We start from the raw sequence: 25,230 nt of genomic DNA on the forward strand, positions 1-25,230 counted from the left end.
ATTCACTTTACAGTATATTCCGTGAAGCGCTTTGAGACGTCTCGAAGACGTGATAAGGCGCTGTATCAAATGCGAGAGTTATTATTATTACAATCTGATTGTCATATATTAGACTGCTGCTCGCTGGTGATTTTTATATACAAGGGGAAGAATCTCATTTTAACGGCGAAATGCGGCAGCCAATTGGACACAGCAGCGTCCCACAAACAGCTGTGGATCGAGCGACCAAATTATTATTATTATTATTATTTATTTGAAGGGATTATTAGCCCCGGAAAAGCGATCCGCCAAACGACTAACAACCGGGTTCCTACTTGCTGCTGAGTAAACAGAGGCATGTGTGCGGAGTAAGGAAACTCGCCCAACGTTTTCGTCGCTGCCCGGACCCTCTGGTGTGAACAAGCCCAAACCTAAGCGCTCCTCGTAATCCAGGCCCTCCCTTCATCCCATCAAAAAGTTTTGTACATTACTCGTTGAGCAGGAAAGTGCCCAGAGGGTGAATTGCATCACGGCTGTGCAGTGTAGGGCTCTTTACCTGGTTGCCATTTTTGTCGAAGCCTCTCTCCTCCAGCGGTTCACAGTAAGCGATGACACTTCACATATAGCTTGGCATCTCACTTTGTTTGCCAGCTTCGCCCACCCCCAACCCCCACCTCCCCCCAACCCCCACCCCCTCCCACTCCAACTCCCACCCCCCCCCCACTGGACATTACTGTAAGCAATTGTTTCAAGAGGCGAAGCCGTCAACTTTTTGAAGTGCCCCCAAGGAATGGAGCGTTAAAGAGAGTGTAAAAAGGGGGTGCGTTTCGACGATTTTTGGCCGGAAAAAAAACATACAGCCCAATTTTTTTCTTTACGCAAGTCACAAAATAAAATCCGACCCCCACCCCCTCTCCCCTCCCCATCCCACCCGTCCCCGTCCCTCCCCCACCCCTCCCCTCCCCCGAAACAAAAGTGCGGCTCACTAAATCAATCGTCTGGTGACCGAGCCATCGTTAGGAGACTCCGGTCGGTGCTTGGAATAGACGTTCGGCCTTCATTGCCGTGTGGTTTGGGTGACGGGGGGGTCGGGGAGTCCAGATTCACACGGAGCTGGGAGTGGAATGTGAAGGTCGATCAAGTCGCAGCTTCTCCGACGGGGCCCGGATGACCTGCGTCGCTGCCCTTACGTTTCGTCGAACAGTTGCAGGTCCAAGCGAACCACGATCTCACCCGTGGGAACCTCATGCAGGAGCAAGCGCTTCGTAACTGGACCCTTGGACCCCTGATCCCTCTTTATATCGGCCACGTGGATTTCTGTGCGTCCTAAAAAGTCTGCGGGGTGGGGTGGGGTGGGGGGAAAGGGGGGAAAAAGAGACACTTCAATCGATTGTTAAACAAACTGTTTCATTCCTAAACCATAAACATACAGTATATCCTGTGAAGCGCTTTCAGACGGAGAGAGGAGGGGGGGTGGGGATGGAGGGTGATCCAAGGCACATTCATAGAGTCTTGAAGCAGGTGGGGGGGGGGGGGGGGCGGAGGGAGTGCGGGATGGGGCTCCGGAGGGTGGGAACAGGGTGGCTGAATGATTTGTGTGGAATTCGCCCACAAAATGTACAGTCAACTCACTTTACAGTGTATTCCTGTGAAGCGCTTTGAGACGTTGCGAAGACGTGATAAGGTGCTGTATCCAATGCAAGGATTATTATTATTTATTATTCTCTTCACTTGTGTGTGTGCTCACTGTGTGTGTGTGTGTGTGTGCTCGCTGTGTGTGTGCTCGCTGTGTGCTCGCTGTGTGTGCGTGTGCTCGCTGTGTGTGTGCGCGTGTGCTCGCTGTGTGTGTGCGCGCGTGTGCTCGCTGTGTGTGTGCGCGCGTGTGCTCGCTGTGTGTGTGTGTGCTCGCTGTGTGTGTGTGTGCTCGCTGTGTGCGCGTGTGCTCGCTGTGTGTGCGCGCGCGTGTGCTCGCTGTGTGTGTGTGTGCTCACTGTGTGTGTGTGTGTGCTCGCTGTAAGTGTGTGTGCTCGCTGTAAGTGTGTGTGCTCGCTGTAAGTGTGTGTGCTCGCTGTAAGTGTGTGTGCTCGCTGTGTGTGTGTGTGTGCTCGCTGTGTGTGTGTGTGTGTGTTTTCGCTGGCTGTGTATATGTGTATGTGTGCGCTCGCTGTGTATATGTGCGCTCGCTGTGTATGTGTGCACTCATTGTGTATATGTACGTGTGCGCTCATTGTGTATGTGCTCACTGTGTATATGTATGTGTGCGCTCGCTGTGTATGTGCTCACTGTGTATATGTATGTGTGCACTCGCTGTGTATGTGTATGTGTGCGCCCGCTGTGTATGTGTGTGTATCCTGTAATTTCTTTTTAGTCAAAAACAGTGGAGTTGTCAAGCTTTGTACAGGCCTTTGTCACCAGTGCTGTGTGCAATTGGTGGATGGCTTTTCCGGAGCTAATAAACCCTTCAAAAAACAATAATAATAAATCGGTCGCTTCAATCCACGATGGTTTGTGGGGACATTGCTGTGCGCCATTGGCTGCTGCATTTCGCCCACAGAAATACACAGTCGCCGCGCTTTATGGTATAGTGTGCGAAGCGCTTTGAGACGTCTCAACGACGTCTGTATTTCAAGACAAAAAGCTTGGATTATCACGTCAACCTGCTGCGTACCGCGCACCCAAGCAATGGCGTGCTTACCGTCCGGGGAGAACTGGTCTCTCTCAAAGACTGTGATGCAGAGCACATCCTGCTCCAGGTCTTTGATGAAGAACTGACAATTGGAGTTCCACTTGGGATTCAGAGTGTCCTGAATGGTTTTCGTGATGTGGCACTGAGAGCCCATGGTCACCTCGCTGTAGGGATTGCTCTTTCCTAAAGTGGTCGGAGTCACAGAGGAGGAGGGAGACGCGTTTTGAGGAAAGCGTTCGACATGTTTTGCGTCGCACTCGGCAGCGATCGGGGTCTAATTTGTTTTTCAACTGAGGTTAAAAGTCAAGGCTTAGGCAAGTTTCCCTACTCCACGCATGCCCCTGTCTACCCAGCAGTAAGTAGAAACCCGGTTGTTGTTCGATTGGCGGATCGCTTTTCCGGGGGTAATAATCCCTTCCAAAAAAAAATCCAAAGAATAATTTGATGGCTCAATCCACGGCTATTTGTGGGACGCTGCTGTGCGCAATTGGCTGCCGCGTTTCTTCCACAAAATATACAGTCAATTCATTTTACAGTGTATCCTGTGAAGCGCTTTGAGACGTCTGGAAGACGTGATAAGGCGCTGTATCAAATGCAAGGATTATTATTATTATTAAAGCTTACGTTACTTTTCCCCCACCTGCTCCCAAGGACAGTGAGGTCCGCTGAGGCAGAGTTTCTGTGAATTTTAAGGGCTCTGGCCCCAAGTTGCCAATTCTTCTTCCCCTGTGAGTCCAGATGTTAAACGATTGAAGAGTTGGATCTCAATCTAGAAACTTTAACTGGGTTTCTGTATCTCTCCCTCCCCCCACCCCACCCCACCCCACCACCAGCCGAGTGAAGTCAATTACGCTGAAGTCAAAGTGATCGATAAGAACAATTAGCAAATGTAATCGTTCAATCTGTTCACTCAATCCACGACTGCTCCTGGGACGCTGCTGTGCGCAATTGGCTGCCGCATTTCGCCCCCAAATTCACTTCGCAGTATAGTCTGTGAAGCGCTTTGAGACGTCTCGAAGACGTGATAAGGCGCCATATCAAATGCAACGATTATTATTGTTATTATTATTATTTATATTATTATGGAAGGGCAATTTACCGCTGGGGAGTTTCTTGGGGGCTGATGAGAATTTTTCCCACCACTTTATGCGTTAAAACATGCCTTGCACTTTATAGTAAATTCTGGGAAGCCCTTTGAAAATGTCCTCCTGACTGACGTAAAAGGTTCTGTCTCAAATGTGAGGATTATTAATTCACCGAAGCCAGAAACTTGACCTTGAACTTACACACGTTTTAAAGTCACCGTCTTGGTGTTGTTTCGCTTAATGGTAACGTGATATTTTCTCTGGCAAATAAATCACAAAGTATTAGAAGGTGAGGACTTACCATTCGACCTGCACGCTTTCAGCTCGATGCCTTCAACAACATTTACCATTAGCCTTCCAATACCGGTAGCCCTTTGTGAACGAACTGTGGGGAAAAGATGGCGGGTGGGAGCGGGGTTGGGGGTCGGGGTGGGAGTGAGGGTGGAAGGGAGGGAAAAAAAGGTTCATTTCAAAATGAAATGTTTCCGGAAAAAGCTTTGGAAATTCCACGTTCGACGGAGAAGTTCTTTCTGCTCATTGGAAACCTGACCCGGGGGAGTATTTTTGTTCGGATCAACATTTAAAAAAAAAAAAATGGAATCAATATCGGACGTCCATTGCACGTGTGTCTAATACGGCAAATTGGTGTCGCGGCAGCCATATTTGTTATCGATTGGAGGATCGCTTTCCAGAGGTAATAATTTCTCTCTCAACAAAAAAAAATGCGGTCGCCCATTCGACGAGTGTTTGTCTGACGCTGTTGTACGCGTTTGGCTGCCGTGTTTCGCCCACAAGACACCCCGCTTTACAGTCTATCTTGTGAAGCGCTTCGAGATGTCACAAAGCCGTGATAAGGCACTACATCAAATTCAAGCATTAGGATTATTATTATTATTATGATGATGATGATGATTTGATGTACATAACACCCTGACTTACCCAAGTAGGCCTTTTCTCGCTTCTTTTTCTCAGTTTCTATGTAAAGTTCCGAAGCGGCTTTGATCTTTTGAACCCAGGCAGTCCTGAGCAACGAGAAGGTGACGATTTGGAGATACAATAGGAACCACCGTAAAGACGACGACAACAGCAACTTACATTTACACAGCACACCCCCCCCCACCCACCCCCACACAGGGCAGTGTCCCGGAGCGCTTGACAGTGGCGGAGTCTGACAATGACCGAGGGATGGGGGTGGGGGAGGAGACCAAAAAGGAAGGTCTTTAGGCTGGATTTGAAAATGGGGAGAGAGAGAGAGGAAGAGAGGGAGTTCCAGAGCTTCAGGGCGTAGTGGCTGAAAGCACGGCCGCCGATGGTGGAGCAGAGGAGGGGGCGAGGGATAAACTGGAGACCGGAGCCAGCCGAGTGGGGGCAGCGGGTGGTGGAGTGTGGGAGTTTGGGGGGGTGGGGGGGGGAGCAAATCGGAGAGGTAGGAAGGTGCGAGGGTATGAAGGGATTTGAAAACAAATGAGAAAATCTTAGCATAACAACTGGTTCACCGGTCTGAGCGCTGATGGTTTGTGAACCCTGGTCCTCTCGCTTGCGAGGCGAGAGCTCTAACCAATACCCTAACAAGACCCCTAAGTCCTGTAAAGTATCGGCTATATCTTAAATCCTTAAACTGTGAGGACTCTGTGAGTGACACTGGGGCCGACATCCTCACCGTGCGTTCTCTAAGTTCAGCTCAAGGCCACTTGTCTGCATCTGCCCAACCCACACCTGGGTGTCTATTTTATGCATTCGGCAAATAAAGTCGCTGAAAGGTATTTGGGTGGACGAACAGGTTTTTTTCGAGTGATAAAACCCACGATTACTTTTCGCGTAAACCACTGAAAATTATCGAGAGGTTGGATTAAATTAAACTGTCAATCCGTGGTGGCAAATGGACATCCCGATGGGGGCTGATGTGTATCTGTGCATTGTGCCAGAGTCATGGAGAGAGAGGAGAAAGTCTCTCACACACACACCCTGGTCCAGTCTTTAGCTGCAGAGACGTTAACCCAGTTGATTCACCAAAATTATACCAGGTTCTTGAAGGGTTAAATTACGAGGAGGTGCTGCATAAACGTGGTCTGTATTCCCCTGAGTTTAGAAGGTTGAGGGGGTGGGTGATCCGATTGAGGTCAAACGATAAAGGGATTCGACCGGGTAGCTCCGGAGAAACTATTTCCTCTGGTGGGCAAATCCAGAACAACTTTACTATTAGAGCTGCGCCTTTTTAGGAGTGAAATCAGGAGGACTTTTTTTTTTTTTTTACAAAGGATAATGGGAATCTGGAACTCTCTCCCTCTCCCCACCAAAAAAAAAACTGTGGATTATGACTGGATCCATTCACCTTTTCAAGACAGAGTTTGGATGGATGTTCATCAGGTCAGGGTATCAAGAGATATGGGGCAAAGGCGGGTAATTGGAGTTGGGGTACAGATCAGCCGTGATCTTATAGAATGGCAGAACAGGCTCGATGGGCTGAATGGCCTCCTCCTGTTCTTGTGTTCCTTTTCTCAAATGAATCGATTATTAAGCCCCAGGGTTGGCGGGCGAGCTTTCAGCTTCTCTCTGCCCCCACCCTCTGGAACTCCATCTCACAGTCCCCTCACCTCGCCCCTTCCCTCGCCTCCTTCAAGCCCCGTCTCAAGACCCTCCTCTTCGACCATCAATCAATCAATTACCCTCCGACACCCCTTACCCTCCCCGCCCTCCACCTCCTCCTGATCCCAACCACCAGCTCAGGTGTGGATCCCAGACTGTCCAGCACCATGGGACGTCCTCCTGACATGAAAGGTGATGTGTAAATGTCTGTTGTTGCTGCTGTTATTGAAACCAATCATTGGGTTGTGAGGCGTCGAACACAAACAGAGCGAGGAGCTTTATCCGTTCTTCCTTACCTCTCGTTGATGCTCTCAGCTCGGAGGGTGTAAACCCTGTCTATGTGGGAGATGTGGAAGATGGGCTCATCCCCAGAGGGGTCGGTGGGTAACTTCACCAAAACCTCGTTGAGAAAGATGGGCTGTTGTGGCAGAAGGAAAGAAAATAAAAGGCCTGTAACTGTGAGCGCACACAAAAAACAGTCCTTGCATTTGATACAGCGCCTTATCACGTCTTCGAGACGTCTCAAAGCGCTTCACAGAATATACGGTAAAGTGTAGTGACTGTGTGTTTTGTGGGCGAAACGACACCCGGCAGTGTCCCACAAACGAAGTGGATTGAAGTGACCAAATTATTATGATTATTTTTTTTGGAAGGAATTATTATCCCTGGAAAAGCCATCCGCCAATCGACTAACCAGCAGGTTCCTACTTTCCGTGAGGTAAACGGAGGCGCGTGTGTGGAGTAAGGAAACTTGCCCAACATTTCGCTCCGCCCGGCGATCGAACCCGGGTCCTCTCGCTTGCGAGGCGAGTGCTCTAACCACTGAGCTACAGGACTCCACTAAAAAGACCTACAACAAGCACCATCATGAAAGCACTACGTGGTGCATAGATTGCTACCTTAAAACCTCTACGACTCTGCCGTCAACAAAGTGACCATTTACTGAGCAGTAAGTAGGAACCCGGTTCTTAGTCGATTGACGGAGCGCTTTTCCGGGCGTAATTATCCCCTAAAAAAAATTAATCATTTTGTCACTCAATCCACGACTGTTTGGGGGGACAGTGCAATTGGCTGCTGAGTTTCGCCCTCAAAATATCCGGTCAATTCACTTTACAGTATTTTCCGTGAAGCGCTTTGAGACGTCTCAGCGAGGTGATGATATCAGGCGCTATATCAAATGCAAGGATTTTATTCTTCTTCTGATTTTTTTNGCTGATCAATGTTCGACAGGGTGTGCAGGGGTAGCCGAGCAGAGGGTTATATTACTTACAGTCTTGTACATTTTGTATTGGAGGTTCGACTTGGAGCTGAAGACCTTTTCCGTTGCTGAGCAGCCCAGCGGCTTAATGATCTGCGTTAGCAGCAGAAAATCATTGAAGAGGAACCCGTACAGTTCTTTGTTACTCTTGGCCTTGTACAGTTTACCGCTGTGAAGGAATTTACGCGGACCCAGGCAATTTGTGACGGAATTAAAAACAAGTTGCTGGAGGGAGGAAGAGAGAGAGAGAGAAGGGGGGGAAAGAGTGAAAACAAAACAATTTCAACTAATATAAAAGATTGTTACCTGCTGTAAAACATACTAATAATTCAAATGACTGACGCGATAGGTATCTGGTTCAGCACTCCCTAATCTGGAGATTCCTGCAATGTATACAGCGTGCTTTGTAGGGAGAGAACAGGGAATTATACAGATCCTGCTCTACCTGTGTTGAGGCTGTCGGGAATTCTGGTTAACCAGTGATGCACCAATATTATGTGCCTTTAAACCACGGAATCAGAGACGTCACAGCAGAGAAAGAGGCCATTTGGAACTTGCATTTACACAGCGGCCCCTCACGTCCCACAGGGCGCTTGACAGTGGCGGAGCACGACTGCGAGCTGGTGGGAGGGAGGGAGGGAGGGTGGGAGAGAGGGGAGACCCTAGGCACTGTCCAAGAGGAAGGTCTTCAGGCGCGACTGACGATGGGGAAGGCAGTGGGCAATGGAGGCAGGGATTAAGGGAAGAGTGTTCCAGAGTTTCGGGGCAAAGTAGCTGAAAGCGCGGCCACCGATGGTGGAACGGAGGGCACGAGGGACAAGCAGGAGGCCGGAGACTATTGAGCAGAGGCAGCCGGTTGTGAGTTGGGGGGTGAGCAGGTCGGAGAGGGAGGGAGGTGCCGGGCAGGAAGAGATTTGAAGACGAAGTGAGAGGATCTTGAAATCGAAAACCTCAGTCTCAGTCCCTGCTGCTGAGAGAAGAGTGTGTTTGCCGCTGTGCGTTTGACAATGAAATGCCATGACAGAGGCGGCTGCACCCCCTCAACTGAGCCAGACATCAGCTCGATGTGGGATTGGCTCCCTATCACACACACCTACTAAACCCCGTACCCCCATCACCCCAGCCCTCGCCAGGCCCCCCTGGCTCCCTATCACACACACCCACTAAACCCCGTACCCCCATCACCCCAGCCCTCGCCAGGCCCCCCTGGCTCCCTATCACACACACCCACTAAACCCCGTACCCCCATCACCCCAGCCCTCGCCAGGCCCCACGGCTTCCTATCGCCAAACGGATCAATCTCAAGACCCTCTCGCTCGTCGACGAATCCCTTCAGGCCTCGACATCTCCCTTCCTCTTCGACCTGCTTTCTCCCTCACTCCACTACACGCTGCCTCCGCTTGGCTGGCTCCGGCCTCCTGCTTGTCCCTCGTTCCCCCTCCCCACCATCGGCGGCCGGGCTTTCAGCCACTACGTCCCGAAGCGCTTTGAGACGCTACCCTGCATGGAGGGCGCTATATAAGTGCAAGTTGTTGCTGTTGTTGTTGAAGCTCCCCCAATCCCTCCGCCTTGTGCCCCCACTCCTTCCCCTCTTTTTGATCGCAACTGAAGCCCTTCCCCTAGAACAGTGCTTACGGTCACCTCCTGCCTCCCCTCGTGAAGGGAGCTATGTGAATGCAAGTTGTTGTGTACACAAACGTTCGTACCTATAGTTCATCAAGATCTAAAAGCGTAGAGACTCATGTTTTTTTTTCGGGGGGTGGGGGAAGCAGGTGGTGGTGGTGGTAGAGTGGATGGGGGTGGGGATTGGGGGATGTGGGTGGGGGCCCATTTTACCTCAGATAGACCTTCACACTGAACGTGCGTCTGAATCCATTCCAGCCGATCGGAATTTTCCTTCTCCCGCACGCCCTCGTTCACCTGGGAGCACAGTTCCTCGGCCTTTTCCTGGGCCTGTTTCAGGTGACTGTAATCGGGGTGATTTTCGGGGGTGTTTTCTAGGATCTGGAGAGTTTAACAAGAGCAGGGTTTGTGTTTTTTGTCACAGCGCTTTCCGAGGCTGAGATTGTCTATTATGCAGTGACTGACGTGTTTCTTTTTGACCTCACCTGCTCCACCATCGGCAGTCGGACCTTTAGCCTTTCCTCCTCTACCTTTTGGAACTTCAACCCACAGTTTCCCGCCCCCACCCCCTCCCACCGCACCCTCCTTCAAGACCCGCCTCAAGACCTTCTCCTTCGGTCACCTTCCTACCCACCCCATACCCTCCCCGCCCTCCAACCTCACCTGAACCCAACCACCCACCCCCACCACCACCAGCTCGGGTCAAAATCCCTGACTGTCCAGCGCCTTGGGATCTCCTCTCCAGCCGGCTGGTGAGTGGGCCATTCATCGACGAATTAGGACGTCAATTAGCCGCAATTCAACGCATCCGGTAAGTGTGGGGATAACGGAGGGAAGGGGAGCGAGGCAACAAGTTAAGAGGTGATGAATATGATTCGCGGAAAGAAATCTAAGTGGTTTGGATAGGAAACCGAATGGGACGCACGTCCACGTACGACGTGGGCGATTATACGATTTATAAAAGATAAGACTGGGCAAGTTCTGCTGTCTAAACTGCAATTGCCGCAACAGAATGGCAGCCTCTAGGATGGTCTGACCAGAAGAGGAACCGTACAGGGAAACACATACTCACATTTTTGATTATTAAGGGGTAACGGGTCACCCTCTGCATTGGCTTCAGTAAAAAACTCGACAGGGGCATCCCTTTACATTGCGGGTCCATTGCTAGTCTCTGTCAGATTCAAAACACAAACCCATTCTCAGTAACTTTAAGAGCGTCTCGTTTTCCATACCCTCTGGGCAAAAGTTTGTACAGCATGTCCTTTGTGGCTCCGTGACAATCAATAGGAATCGTGGAGTCCTGTTGCTCAGCAGTTAGAGCGCTCGCCTCGCAAGCGAGAGGACCTGGGTTCGATTCCCGGGCAGGGGGCGAAACGTTGGGCAAGTTTCCTTACTCCACACACAGGCCTCTGTTTACGCAGCAGTAAGTAGGAACCCGGTTGTTAAGTCAATTGGTGGATCGATTTTCCGGGGATAATAATTCCTTCAAGAATTAAAAAAAAAGGTCACTCAATCCACGACTGTTTGTGGGACACTGCTGTGCGCAACTGACTGCCACTTTTTGCCCACAAAACATACAGTCAATTCGCTTTACAGTGTATTCTGTGAAGCGCTTTGAGACGCGATAAGGCGCTGTATCAAATGCAAGGCTTATGATTATTATTATTACTATTAATGCTTCATCCAGCCCTGCTTTACAAATTGGCTCAGTTGGTAGGAGGACTCTTGCTTTCGAGTCGGAAAGTACCCACGTCACACCTTGAGCTGACTGTCCAGGCTGACAATTCCAGTAGAATTAGGGGACTTGCCCCCTTCAGATCAGACGTTAACTGAGGTCCCGTCTGCCTGTTCAAGTGGACGTTAAAGATCCTCAAAAAGAGAAGAGAGTTCCTCTCTCCCACTCTCCTGTCCCCCAGATAAAATTGCTCACTCACTCACTTCATAGATGTTTGTTGAACATTGTTGTGGGCAACTTGGCAGTTGTGTTCGCCTATAAATAAGAATAATCCTAACCCTTCCATTTTGATACAGCTCCTCATCACGTTGTCGAGACGTCTCAAAGCGCTTCACAGAAAAATATACCGTGAGGTGAATTGACTGTATATTTTGTGGGCAAAACACGGCAGCCAATTGCGCACAGGGGCTTCCCCCACAAATAGCCGTGACCAAATTATTATTATCTTTTATTTAAGAGATTGTTACCCCTGGAAAGCGATCCGCCAATCAACTAACAACCGGGATCCTACTTACTGCTGCGTAAACAGAGGGTGTAGGTGGAGTAAGGAAACTTGTCCAAGGTTTCTCCCCGGCTTGGGAATCAAACCCAGGTCCTCTGGCTTGTGAGGCGAGTGCTCTAACCACTGAGCTACGGATCTCGTAAGCAAATATACAATCACACGTGACAGAAAGTGCTTTGGGATGCCTTCCCAACATGAAAGGCGCAGTGTCGAACGCAGGGAACGTTACGATTTCAACGGGGAACCTTTGCGAAGTTCGCTTTCACAATTCCTGTTGTATCCTAAGTGAAAGGTTTGATTCTGAAACAAGGCCAGAAGTTGGCAGAGATTTCTGACCCTCCCATCACTTACCTTCACAAAGTCCTTGAATTCGGGAACTTCATCGGTTTTGTGCTGGATGAGGGCAGCGCCATTGAGCTGACAGCTACAGAAGCGTATGTACGGCTGCATGTGGGGGAGCTGAGCTGTGAGGATGTCGCCAATCATCTTGACCGGCATCTTCTCCCCAGACATCTTCTTCCGGACACGCAGAGCCCTGCGAGCAGAAACGGACAGGCGCGCGTGTCAGCGAGACCGGGCATATGGACAAACAGAGCAGCTCCAGGTTAGAACAGGTGCTTCCTTCAATGAAGTAGATACAGATAATCTAATAATATAATACAATAATATAATATAGTATAGTATAGTATAGTATAATAATATAATAATATGGTATAATATATAATATAATATAATAATATAGTATAATATAATTATATAATATAATAATATAGTATAATATAATAAAATATTTAATAATATATATAGTACAAAGTAATAATAATAATAAGTAAGCACACAGGGTCCTGTCAGGCTTAAAGTCTAAGACATGCTCTAAGTGGGGGATTTATTGATATTGTTAATGTTAACCTGAGCCGAATACTTTCCGGAATTAGGTAGCAGGATGCGTCCCTCCGAGGAGAGAGAGAGTGCGCAACAAGAAATAATAATAATTTGGTCACTCAATCCACGACTGTTTGTGGGACGCTGCTGTGTGCAATTGGCTGCTGCATTTCGCCCGCAAATATACAGTCACTCCACGTCACAATATATTCTTATATTCTGTGAAGCGCTTTGAGACGTCTCGAAGACATGTTAAGGCGCTGTATCAAATGGCAGGATGATTATTATCATTATCATAATAAGAATTGTCGCATTTGATATAGCGGCTTCGAGATGTCTCAAAGCGCTTCGCAGAATATACTGTAAAGTGCATTGACTATATATTTTGTGGGCGAAACAATTTGCGCACAGCAGAGTCCCACAAACAGTCGTGGATTGAGTGACCAAATTGTTATTATTATAAACATTTTTTTTGAAGGGATTATTACCCCCCAGAAAGCGATCCGCCAATCGACTAACAACCAGGTTCCAACTCACCGTTGGGTAAACAGAGGCGTGTGGGTGTGTGGAGTAAGGAAACTTGCTTCGCTGCCCAGGAATCGAACCCAGGTCCTCTCGCTTGCGAGGCAAGTGCTCTAACCACTGAGTTACAGGACTCCTATCATGGAACCAGAAGACGGAGAGACAGCGGACACCTACTTCAGCAGTTTGATGTTGCACATGATCAGCTCTTTCCAGTTGACAAAAATCATGGCGACCTCTTTCTCCGTCAGCAGATCAGATTCTAGCAGCGGTTTCTGGAAGACCTGAATAAGGCCAGGGTTTGGTCAGTCACACAGAGTCACACAGAACAATATACAACGACAACAACAACAACTTGCATTTATATCGCGCCCTGCACATGGCGTAGTGTCCCAGAGCGCTTCGCAGTGACGGAGTCTGAGCCCGAGTCAAGGCTGGGGTGGGGAAGGGGTGGTGGGGGTGGGGTGGAGGTGAACGTAAGCACGAGGAAGGGGGCAAGGCAGAGGGATGAAATTGCAGAGTTTCGGGGCGCAGTGGCTGAGAGATGCACAGTGGGAAAATGCCATTCTGCTCAACCGGACTATAATGGCTTCTTATAACAATAATAATAATAATAATGATCTTTGCGTTTTACACGGCGCCTTATCACATCTTCGAGACGGCTCAAAGTGCTTCACAGGATAGACTGTAAGGTGAATTGACTGTATATTTTGTGGGTGAAACCAGAATCCCAGGGAATAGGAAGGGGGCAGGGGTATGGGATGGGGGGAAGGAATTGTACAGGAATCCTCCTCGTCCCCCAATGGCTTGGTGCGACAGCACAACATGCATTTACCAGTTGAGCGCATCATTCTGTTGATATTTTGGGGGGTTTCAGTGCCATGTCCGACATGTGTGGAAACCCATTGCCGTGTTTAAGCAAATCCGAACCAACCAGCGTTCCCAGCATCCCACCTACATGTGGAAATTCCCTGTATTGGAATGGAACGCGCACTCTCTATTATTATTATAATTGCAGTAACTGCTGGAGTCTAACCAGCTAAAACCGCGTAGTTTACTGTTGTTATCGCTATCTGGCAAGCTTTTCCGTTGCTTGTCCAGCTAGGACCACCCTACCCGTTACGAGTGGGATGACTGCCCCAGCGACAGTCTAATCTAACCTTACATTTTGTTGATAATAAGAATAATAATCCTTGCATTTGATACAGCGCCTTATTACGTCTTCGAGACATCTCAAAGCGGTTCACAAATGCACAGACATACTATAATGTGCAGTGACTGCATATTTTTGTGGCGAAACCCGATGGAAAAAAAGAATAGCTCAGAACTTCATCTTACCTCAGTGACGAGCTGGAGATCAGTGACGTAATTCTCTTCTGTCACAATGAGCTCGTGAATGTAGCCTTGTCTCTTCCTCTCAGAAGGGGTCAACATATCCAACAAATGCAAGTCAGCGCACCCTGTACAGAAGAGGTGGGAGGGGGAAGAACACTGAATAAAGTGGAATAGACCGACATCCAACTTCGCACAGACCCGAGAAATTTCGGCTCCCGCGAGTTCATGTTAACCCTGAGCCTTGTGTTAGAATGCAACCACGACGACAACAACTTGCGTTTACACAGCGCCCCTCGCACAGGGTAACGTCCCACGGCGTTTTACTTTCAAGATCGCAATGCGAGAACTATTCAGATCACAATTTGGTTAGACAAAAGGAGTTGTGGCAACCCAAGTTTAAGAAATGAACGGGGTCTAATTTGCAGGATCTTTAATAATACTAACGATCCTTGCGCTTGAATATAGCGCCTTATCACGTCGTTGAGATGTCACAAAGCTCTTCACATGATATACTATAAAATTAATTGACTGTGCATTTTGTGGGCCAAACGCGGCAGCCAATTGGCACAGCAGCGTCCCCGCAAACAGTCTTGGATTGAGTGACCAGATTTATTTTTGGACAGCATGATTACCCCCGGATCAGCAATTGACTAACAACCGGGTTCCTATTTATTACTAGGTAAACTGAGGCATGTGGAGTGCGGAAAGTTGCCCAAGTCAGTATTTGTGCGGCTCAAATTCCTTATTAAGGAACCTCTTTAAGAAATCCCACAAATTAGATCTCGATAACGTCAAACACATTTGAGGCGATTACATGCAATGACATCAAACACTGGCTTCAACTTCAGAAGTTTAACAAGGTGAAGGATTGCCTTTCTACAAGAGCTGGAACCAACATATTCTATTTGATTGTTAAAAACTTAAGATTAATTTCATTAATCGTCGCAAGTTAATAGAATCATAGAATTATACAGCACAGAAGGAGGCCATTCGGCCCACCGTGTCCGTGTCGACTCTTTGAGAGAGCTGTCCAACTTAATCCCACTCCCCCGCGCTCTCCTCATTAGCCTTGTAAACTTGTCCTCTCCAAATATCTATTCACTTCTCTCTTGAAAGTTTGGTTAGACAATCGGATATCGAATCGGCTTTCACTACCCTTTCAAGTAGTGCATTCCAGATCCCAACAACTCGCTGTGTGAAAACATTTCTCCTCATCTCATCTCCCCTCTGGTTCTTTTGACAACAATCTTAAATCTGAGTTGTTTGTGTAAGTGAGCGCCATGCAAGAATAATCAACTGCCCCCTTCTAAACTTCGATCAGTATCGTAACATGAAACATTGCTTCTTGATTGCGTTTGCTTCACAAAGCGGCTGGGTCTCAGTCTCACTTCAATAAGAAAGTGAGACCGTCCACTCTGACCTTACAGTAGATGTGAACCTGAACGCAGCTCACTTTACAGAATCAATAATAATCCTTGCATTTGATTCAGTGCCTTATCATGTCTTCCAGACATCTCAAAGTACAGCCAATGACGCACAGCAGTGTCCCACAAACAGTCGTGATTGAGTGACCAAATTATTATTATTTTTTAAGCAATTTTTAACCACGGAAAAGCGATCTGCCAATCGACTAACAACCGGGTTCCTATTTACTGCTGGGTAAACAGTAGGCGTGTGTGTGGAGTAAAGAAACTTGCCTGACATTTCGCCCTGCCCGGGAATCGAACCCAGGTCCTCTCGCTTGTGAGGCGAGTGCTCTAACCGCTGAGCTACAAGAATCAAGCTTTTGAAGACGCGACTTTCAAAAAAAAAGGGCAGAGGTTCACACTGTGAATGGCAACTTTCAGGGTAATTAACAGGTGGAACGAGTTCCCACCGAGATGCTTGAGGCCCGGTCGCTGAACACATTTAAAACACTAGGTGTTGCTGCACTTGGGAAGATAGTCAGACGTGATATTCTGCAAAGCTATCAAATGGGCTGAAGAGCCTTCTGCATCCACTCTACTCCTGTGACTTTGTGAAGACTAACAGGAGCGATAAGATAAACTGGGCAAGTTCACACTGGAGAAGAGAAGGTTGAGGGGGAGATACAATTACGGTCTTTAAGATTCTGAAGGGACCCAATAATGTAGACCAGGATAAGCTGTTTTACCTTGTACTGAACAGTAGAACCAGAGGACACGGACTGCGATTGAAGGGGGAAAATTCAGAACAAATCTGCGGAAACACTACTTCAGTGAGCAAGTAGTAAACATAGGGAACAGGCCCTCGAGGGGAGACGGTGGAAGCAGAAAATGTCATTTGTTTCAAGGACAAATGAGATAGATTTATTATTATTATTATCAGGTGTGTGGAGTAAGGAAACTTGCCCAAGGTTTACACCCTGGCGGGAATCGAACCCAGATCTCTCGCTTGCGAGGAAAGTGCTCTATCCACTGAGCTACAGGACTCCACATCATCCTCCTGCCATGAAAGGTGATATATCAAACGCAAGGACCATTTATTTCATAGAAGAAAATTTGCTTTTCCGTTTTCAATCAAATAGTCTTGGGTGATAAATCCCAGCCTTTGAAGCATCATTTCCAGGATTTCTGGCCTCAAAACCAACTCCCAGCAGTTAGTTTAGTTTGAAGTTTTCCTCCCTTCCTTACAGAGCCATTCCAGAATACTTCACCTCAGTGATGGGAGCAGAAAACTACAACAGCAACAACTTGCATTTATATAGCACCCTTCACGTGGGGGCGGGGGAGATGACCGTAAGCACAATCAAAAAGGAAGGTCTTTAGACGGGATTTGAGAGTGGGAAGGGAGAGAGGGAGGGAGGAAGGGGTGAGGCAGAGGGATTGAGGAAGAGCGTTCCAGAGTTTCGGGGCGTGGTGGCTGATGGTGGAGTGGAGGGGGTGAGGGCTGGTATTCCCAGTCAGGAAATGGATAATTTTGCTAAAACCTGAAGAGAAGCAAATGATGAAAACAAAAGTGACAGGTGAGAGAGATGAATTGATGTGACGGATAAAACGGCCATATTCCTAAAGGAGCATTTGTCTGAAAGCTATCCGTAATATATTAATATCCTTAATTCTAGGAAGACTACTTAATCCCTCTTTTGCCTCCTTCAAGACCCCCTCTTCGACCAGGCCTCCTAGCCCCTACCCTCCGCGTCCTCCACCTCCTCCTGATCCCAAGCACCAGCTCGGGTGAGGAGCCTTGGGACGTCCTCCTGAAATGAAAGGTGCCGTGTGAATGTCAATTGTTGTTGTTGTTGTTCTTGGATTGGGAACGAATGAGGAAATTAGCTTTGGTTTTTTTTGTAAAACATGGATATAATGTATTATTACTGGAAGTACGTATGCCAGGATACACCACCGCTGTTGTGTTCAGGAGAGAGATGCATTCTGCCAATTTCCAAACCTTGTAAATAGGAGGCTGGCCAGAAGCACACACTGAACTGGGAGAGTCAACTAGACGTTCAATTAAGGCAGGTTTTAGGCTCAATTGTCTTGGGACAGGTCAAATCTAGTACAGTAGAACAGCCACTTATTCTCATTAACACTGTCAACCATGGGCTTCTTTTTTAAACGGGGTAAGAAACAACAGCAACAATAATAATCCTTGCATGTGAATAGCTCCTTATCACGTCTTCGAGACGTCTCAAATTGCTTCACAGAATATACTGTGAAGTGTAGTGACTGTGTGTTCTGTGGGCGAAACGCGGCAGCCAATTGCGCACAACAGTGTCCCACAAACAAGTGGATTGAGTGACCAATTATTATTATTGTTGACGGGATTATTTCCCCCAGGAAAGTGATCCGCCAATCGACTAGCAACTGGCTTCCTACTAATTGCTCGGTAACCAGAGGCGTGTGGAGTAAGGGAACTTGCCCAATGTTTCGCTCTGCCCGGGAATTGAACCCAGGTCCTCTCGCTTGTGAGGCAAGTGCTCCAGGGAATTGGATGGATACTTGGAAAGGAAAAGTTTGCAAGGCTATAGGGAAAAAGCAGGCGAGTGAGACTGATTGGCCTTTCCAAAGAGCCAACACAGGCAGAATATTACCTTCTGTGCAGTAATATTCTATGATTCCTCCATTCCTATACCAATAACTTATTCTAAAGCACACCATCATGAAACAAACCTGGAACCTTCGCTCCTTCCTTCCAATCCCAAAGTAGGAATCAAAAACTATAATCAATAAAGCATTTTAACAACCCAAATTCTTTGCTCACCAATTGGTCAGGAACCGACCAAAAAAACCTCAACAACTTTGAGCCAAGCTGTTGAACAGTGCTTGAAGAAAAATTATTCAACTGGTCAATTTATTCCACATTTTGTTCTGAAATCTGAAGGCTGCAATTTTGATCAAAATCAAATTGCAAATCAAATTTACAGCGCTCGCATTGCATTGCACACCATGGATGTACATTATACAGTGAGCCGTTGGAACATGTGCATTGAACTAGCTTCCCACAGTCAGGAAATGCGTTGAATGTCAAATTACGTCATGTTGCCGGCAATGGCAACCACTTAAAACACTATGCCTGGCCTGAAACTAACACTACTGTCTGTCACTGCCTTCGAATTTAAGTTAGTGTAGAATATTGCAAAATTCTTAAATTTAGACCTAATAATATTAATCCTTTAAGCATTAATCCTTTAAGCATTTGATGTAGCGTCTTATCACATCTTCGAGATGTCTCAAGGCGCTTCACAGCATATACTTACAGAATATACCTAACTGGAAAACGGTTATTTTGAGGAAAAGCTCATTTCACATTTGAGGCTGAAGTTAAGAATTTCTAAAACTCGATACAATCTTTAATTTTAAGTCACTGTCTTCGGGATAAGAATGCGAATTCAGGCCATAGATCCCCTGGTAGTCCTAAAAATCTGCTCTCAACTCTGCACCTCTGGAAATTTATAAATTAAAAATAATAATATAGAATTTGGGCGAATTCAAATAAAATCGTAACTTCAATTTTGCTCGTCAAAAATAATAATGATCCTTACATTTGATATAGGCGCCTTATCCCGTCTTTGAGACGTCTCAAAGCGCTTCACATGTCCCTAGCTCTGGGAGGGTTAGACTGATAAACCACAGTGAAAATCATGACTAAGATTTTAATGACCCAAATCACCAAATATCCAATTCCCTACACACAAGGTAAAGAAATGAGAACACACATTACGGTCAATTTTTAAATGGAGCTTTTAATTTTGTTTTTTTAACCTGTACATGTAGTTCAAGGATGCAATGTGCCAACCAGTTGTTCAAGCTGATAATGCCATATACTGTATATATTTATATGCTTTATAACAATGAAATACTTCCACAAGCAAGTGAAGCTGAACAAGCCTCAGTTGATTGTGCGTTCAGGAAAAGCAAACATTTACAATACTGCTTGCGTTAAGAAACAGTGTTGTTGCAGACAGACGGGACGGGATAAAATGGAAAGACCTCAAACCATATTACTATTGTTAAAATGAATCTATGCATTTAAGCATGAGGTTTTCCTCATACTTACAGCACCTGATGGCAACACTTAGATGAAGCCGGAAAGGAATCTAATGTCTTTTTTTTAAGTAAAAGCTCCATCCTGTTAATTTGTATAAATACAATGCGCTAAAAGATTATAATTTGTAAACGTTGTAGTTAATTGTAAGGATAACATTTTCTATACATTCTTCGTTGTCACGAATTTTGTTGTTTTATTTATTTGAATGACCATTTTCTGAAAAGACCAATTTCCAATGAAAATGTAGAAGGAAACTTCACGTGAAGGAGACGGGTAGGTGCTGGGGTGGGGGGGCGGGGGGAAAGGGGGGAGGGAGAGAGAGAGAAGAGGGGCACGGCGTAAAAATACATTTCCTTTTGCTGCACTAAAGTGGTGGTGGTTGGCGCCAGCTCGCATGAAACCACAAACCGAATGGGGTTTCACGTGAAGCCGGATGATCATAGCGGGGAAACAATTCGGAAAGTACTTGAGCAAATCATTAATCCCCCCCCCACTCCCCGCCCCCCCATCCCATACACACCTACCCACACACACAACCCCCTTCAAAAGAGCACCTCTCACTTTCACAGAATGGCTATTTGACGTTCATCTTTTTTTTAATACTGGACAGAGTGACGGACGAATTTGTTCAGTTAAAAAAAAACTGACAATGAATTAAAAAACAAAACTTTTCTTTTTTAAAAAAAACAACAAAAAAAAGCTTTCAAAAAAAAAAAAAGAGGACGAACCGGGATAGAGTTAATACCACATGCAGCATTCCTTGATAGTGGGTCTTTTTGCAAGACAGACAAAAATAAAAATCAAAAAAATCAAATAAAAAAGGCAAGCAAGCATTTTAAATTAATGGTTTAAAAAAGACACAGATGTGCGAGATTTATATATACGAGGGGTGTCGGGCGGTCGGTGGTGGGGGTGGAAAATAAAATAATAAACAGAGAGGGAGAGGGAGAGGGGAAGGGATCGGGGCGGGGGGGTGGGAGGGTGGTGGGGAGGGAGTTCAGCAAAAGCCACAAAAGGACCCACTATCCTTTTTTTTCAATTGGTTTTTAATCGACTTAAAAACTAGAAAAANTATGTCTATGAATATATGCAACTAAAGCAAAAAAAAATGAGGTAAAACTGCTCTGCAGTGATCTTCTAGTCAGTAGGCAGATGATGATCATGCAGAAGTCACATGATCAAGGCTGCTGCATCTCCCCAACATCCCTCTGGCAGTGATATGGGATAGTGGGTCTCTTTGAGGGCCTTTCAAGCCTGAGTAGGGGGGTGGGCAACATATGAGCTCCTAGAAAAAAAGGAGGAAAAAACACAACACATAAGCAAACAAAAAAACATGTGCGAAAAACCTCCGAGAGCTCGGAAATGAGTCAGGCAAATGGAAGAAGCGAGATGCAAAACAAACAAACAAACGAACAAACAAAAACAGGAAAGAAACAAAGCAAAAAAAAAAACCCCATCATCACCCACCACACCCTACAAACCGGCCCCCCACCACCCCCTCTCCCGCCCACCCTTCCCTCCCCCTCCAAAAAAAATCAGATGATACTGGATGTAACAAGAAATGGACATGCTAACCACAGTGGGGGTGGGTGGGTGGATCAAAAAAAGGGGGTGGTGGTGGTGGAGGGGGGTGGGGGGAACGGGACGGGACGGGACACGATGGGGAGACAGGAACTGAAAAGAATCTGCTTTTTTTTTAAACAGAAGGTCTTCAAAGAGACGATTAAATGCAGCAGCATGGCAGGATCACAGCAACGCTGCATGTTGGGTTTTTTTTTTCCGTACCGACTTAAAAAAAACACAGGCGGTAAACAAGACAGGAAGGAGTGTTGAGGTACTCACATTGCTGGCTGGGGTCCGTGTCCGTGGTCAGCTTGACGTAGTTGGATGGGAACAGACCCGTGACCCCGTTCAGCTCGCCCTTCCACCAATCGGGATCGTCCTTGTTGAGGACACTGATGAGCTGGCCTTTGGCGAAGGCGAGTTCATCGTCGTTCTGCCCGATGTAGTCATACATACCGATCACTTGGAACACTGTCAAGACACCGGAGGGAAGGAGGGAGGAGGTGGGAGGGAGGAGGTTAAAAAAAAAAAAGAAATTGGTTCCTTGGAATCGTTTTCAATTTTTCTCCTGGAAAAACTCCAGATGGGAGGGAACTTTCAAGTGTTGTGAAATTTAATTTCCACTCGTATGTATGCCTTCTCTTTGCCCCCGCGCCCGCACCCCACCCCTTCCCCATAAAGACTATTATTCAATGATGACTGTTGACAGTTCTTGCGTTTTCGCCCACAAAACACGCAGTCGCTACACTTTACAGTGTGCTCTGTGAAGCGCTTTGAGACGTCTCGACGACGTGATAAGGCGCGCTATCAAATGCAAGGATTATTCTGATTATTATTATTCTTGACGAGGTCAACAGTTAATGGCAAAATCTCTCAAAACACTTCTCAGATAATTGCCGTTGAATGTGGTAACTGTACGTCTGTAACTAAAAGCAGCAGCTCATTTCCCTGAGAGGTCAAGGAATTTATCTGGAGACAATTGGTGGGGCAGAGAATTTAACCTGCAGCTTGGCTCAGTTGGTGGGACATGAGGCATGAAACCCAGGTGTTGTTCTGGTGATTCAGGTGGATGTTAAATATTCCATGATATGAAGAGCAGAGTTTCATCAAGTGTCCTACACGAGTTTCCAGTCTCATCTAAATTTATACAAAGCAGACCAATTGTCCAGCACCGACATTTGTGTAGTGCATTTCATTGCAATGACTTGTAGAGGGACGTAACTGATAGGAATTGGCTGCCATGTCTATAGATATAACTACAGTAAAAAGTAGTTCAACTCTCGAGCCACCCACGACTTTTGTGCAACAATTTCAGATACTCCATGATGATTAGATAATTATTTGTGGAGGGCAAGTTCGCAGGGCTATGGGGAGAGCGTGGGAGATGGGGGGGAGTGGGATTGATTTGGACACCTCTTTTCAAAGAACCAGAATAGACACGATGGGCCGAAAGGCCTCCTTCTATGCTGTATAATTCTATAAGACTTCCAATTCAAAAGCATTACCCCCTCCTTTACCTTTCCCACCCTCCTCATCACCTCAACTTCGACACTACTCTCTTCTCTCTTTCTCTTCGCGCGCGCGCTCTCTCTCTCTCTCTCTTTCCGAGACCTGACTGTGAATTTCATAGATTAGAGCCTTGGCTCAGCCTGCTCACTCTCAACTTTTCGCACCCAACTTCATCATTTCCAAATAAAGTTACATTTCAGTGAAGTAAAGTCAATGTCCTGGTTTGATTGTGCTAAGGTGAGAGTGACCTGATTTGAGCAGCTGCAGTTACACAATGTGCTCACATTGCCGCTCAGCGGGGGAGATTCCACAGCTTTGACCACGTGAGCACACAGGTAGGTAAGTGTGTCCCCTGACTGTTGATAAATTTTACGCGACACAAAAGGCCGAGGGGTCTTCTCTCGCACTGGGGATTAATCAGCATCTTCGGGCCACCGGAGTTCTTAGAAACTTCCAAGATTCCAGAGCTTCGGGTCTCTCTATTGCCAGACTGAGCTATGCCACCAGTAACCTTTGCTATGAATGAAGCATTTATAAGTGAAGGTTAAACTTACATGCAGTGGCTGATTGAGGTTTCGTAGCATCGGTTGGCGTACTTTTATTTGTTCCAGGGCTCAGAAGTTTCACATAATTGGCAGGGAACCAGCCTATTTGTCGTTTCTTCCCTCGAGCCTTTAGGACAGAACAATCTGATTAGAAACCCTGAAATGCCCCAGCTGAAAAACTGGAGTTCAACCCCCGTAGCATGATGGCTAGTGCGCTGGTCTCACAAGCGAGAGGACCGGGTTCGGTTCCCGAGCCGTGCGAAACCTCAGGCAAGTTTCTTTACTCCACACGCCTCTGTTTACCAGCAGGAAGTTGGAACCTGGTTCTAAGTCATTTGGTGGATTGCTTTCCAGTGGTAATAATCCCTCCCCAAAATAAATAAATCGGTCACTCGATCCACGACTGTATGTGGGGACGCTGCTGTGCGCAATTGGCTGCCGCGTTACGCCCGCAAATATACAATCAATTTACTTTACAGGATATCCAGTGAAGCGCTTTGAGACGTCTCGACTAGCATGATTAGATGCTATATCAAATGCAAGAATTATTATGAAAACTGGAATATTTTTTGATTGTGTCACCCAGTATTTAATCATGGAGCATTCCCACTTTTTTCCAACTTCACTTTAACTTCAGATGAACCCCAGAATGCGAGTGTTTCCATCTGCACACATAAGCTACCCTTAAATTGGATTTGCCAATTTGGATTTACACTGCAAGCCTGTGTGCAGTTGGTTCTAGTTTAACGGGAGCCAAACTCATTTCACGTAGCATCTTCATGGCTTAGAGAAATAGGGAATTTTAGCTTCTTAATCAGTCAAACAAAAAACGTCAATCTCAAGCAAAGGCCACATGGAAAACTGATGCGATGTGCTAATGTGGACCCTCACATTGTTCTGCAAACAAGTGCTGTTGATAATAACAATAATCCTTGCTTTTTTTTTCATATAGCGCCTTATCACATCTGCGAGACGTCTCAAAGCGCTTCACAGGATACACTGTAAAGTGAATTGACTGTGTATTTTGTGGGCGAAACGCGGCAACCAATTGCGCACAGCAGCGTCCCACAAACAGTATGGATTAAGTGACCAAATTATTATTTCAATAACTTTTTTTTAAAAGAAATTATTACCCCCAGAAAAGTGATCCGCTAATCGACTTAACAACCGGGTTCCTACTTACTGCTAGGTAAACAGAGGTGTGTGGAGTAAGGCAATTTGCCTAACGATTTGCCCTAATGGGAATCGAACCCAGGTCATCTCACTTGCGAGGTGAGTGCTCTAACCACTGAGCTACAGGACTCCACTGATAAGGCAGCCTTGTAAAATCAACAAAGACCTTGCATTTATATAGCACCTCGTCACATATAAACGTCTCAAAAACCTTCAGAGGTCATGACAGTCAAGTGCAGTGACAAATCTGGGATACCATTTGCACCAGTAAAATCCCACAAACAGTAATGAGGTGATCGACCAATTAATCTAGAGGTTAAACAAACCGGGTAAAAATTCCCTTCCCAAATGTCATGGGGTCTTTAGGGTCAACCTGAATAGGCAGACAGGACGTCACATCAACTCATATGAAGCACAGCACCTCAAATCAAACAGCGTTCCCCTAGTACTGCTCTGGAGTTTCAGCCTCGATTGTCACCTCACATCCTGACGCGGGGCTTGAACCCACAGACTTCGGACCTGATGTAAAAGCGTTATCAACTCAATTCAGCCCTTCCTCTTACGATCACCTCCTCCCTCCCCACTGGCTCCGCCACCGTCTTAAGTACTTCAACATACTGCCCCGCTTGAAGGGCCCTGTAGAAATGCAAGTTGTTGTTGTGGTTGTTGAGCCAAACTGAAGTGGATTAGTACGGAAGTGAAAAGCTGAAGTCACTGGTGTGAACAATTAGCAAATGTG

At 46.6% G+C, this 25,230-nt stretch overlaps 1 protein-coding gene across 3 annotated transcripts in view; it reads right to left on the reverse strand.

Moving 5' to 3' along the window:
• Positions 1 to 984: 984 nt before the first annotated feature.
• The window catches only part of itsn1 (intersectin 1 (SH3 domain protein)), a 79,763-nt gene continuing 55,517 nt past the window's right edge, over positions 985 to 25,230 (reverse strand). The window contains exons 30-42 of one of the 3 annotated variants that reach the window (XM_042334719.1): positions 23,328 to 23,445; positions 21,544 to 21,735; positions 14,197 to 14,318; positions 13,036 to 13,142; positions 11,806 to 11,989; positions 10,290 to 10,388; positions 9,431 to 9,598; positions 7,607 to 7,819; positions 6,633 to 6,754; positions 4,690 to 4,772; positions 4,052 to 4,135; positions 2,675 to 2,848; positions 985 to 1,314 (exon numbers count right to left, since the gene is read on the reverse strand). In XM_042334719.1, the coding sequence (XP_042190653.1) occupies positions 1,166 to 1,314; positions 2,675 to 2,848; positions 4,052 to 4,135; positions 4,690 to 4,772; positions 6,633 to 6,754; positions 7,607 to 7,819; positions 9,431 to 9,598; positions 10,290 to 10,388; positions 11,806 to 11,989; positions 13,036 to 13,142; positions 14,197 to 14,318; positions 21,544 to 21,735; positions 23,328 to 23,445 (1,815 nt within the window). In that variant the 3' untranslated portion in view covers positions 985 to 1,165. The remainder of the gene's footprint in view (positions 1,315 to 2,674; positions 2,849 to 4,051; positions 4,136 to 4,689; positions 4,773 to 6,632; positions 6,755 to 7,606; positions 7,820 to 9,430; positions 9,599 to 10,289; positions 10,389 to 11,805; positions 11,990 to 13,035; positions 13,143 to 14,196; positions 14,319 to 21,543; positions 21,736 to 23,327; positions 23,446 to 25,230) is intronic. The other 2 variants (XM_042334720.1, XM_042334721.1) reach the window with 2 other exon arrangements.

Source organism: Callorhinchus milii, unplaced genomic scaffold (genome assembly GCF_018977255.1).
Source record: "Callorhinchus milii isolate IMCB2004 unplaced genomic scaffold, IMCB_Cmil_1.0 Scaffold4, whole genome shotgun sequence".
Classification (NCBI taxonomy): Eukaryota; Metazoa; Chordata; class Chondrichthyes; order Chimaeriformes; family Callorhinchidae; genus Callorhinchus; species Callorhinchus milii.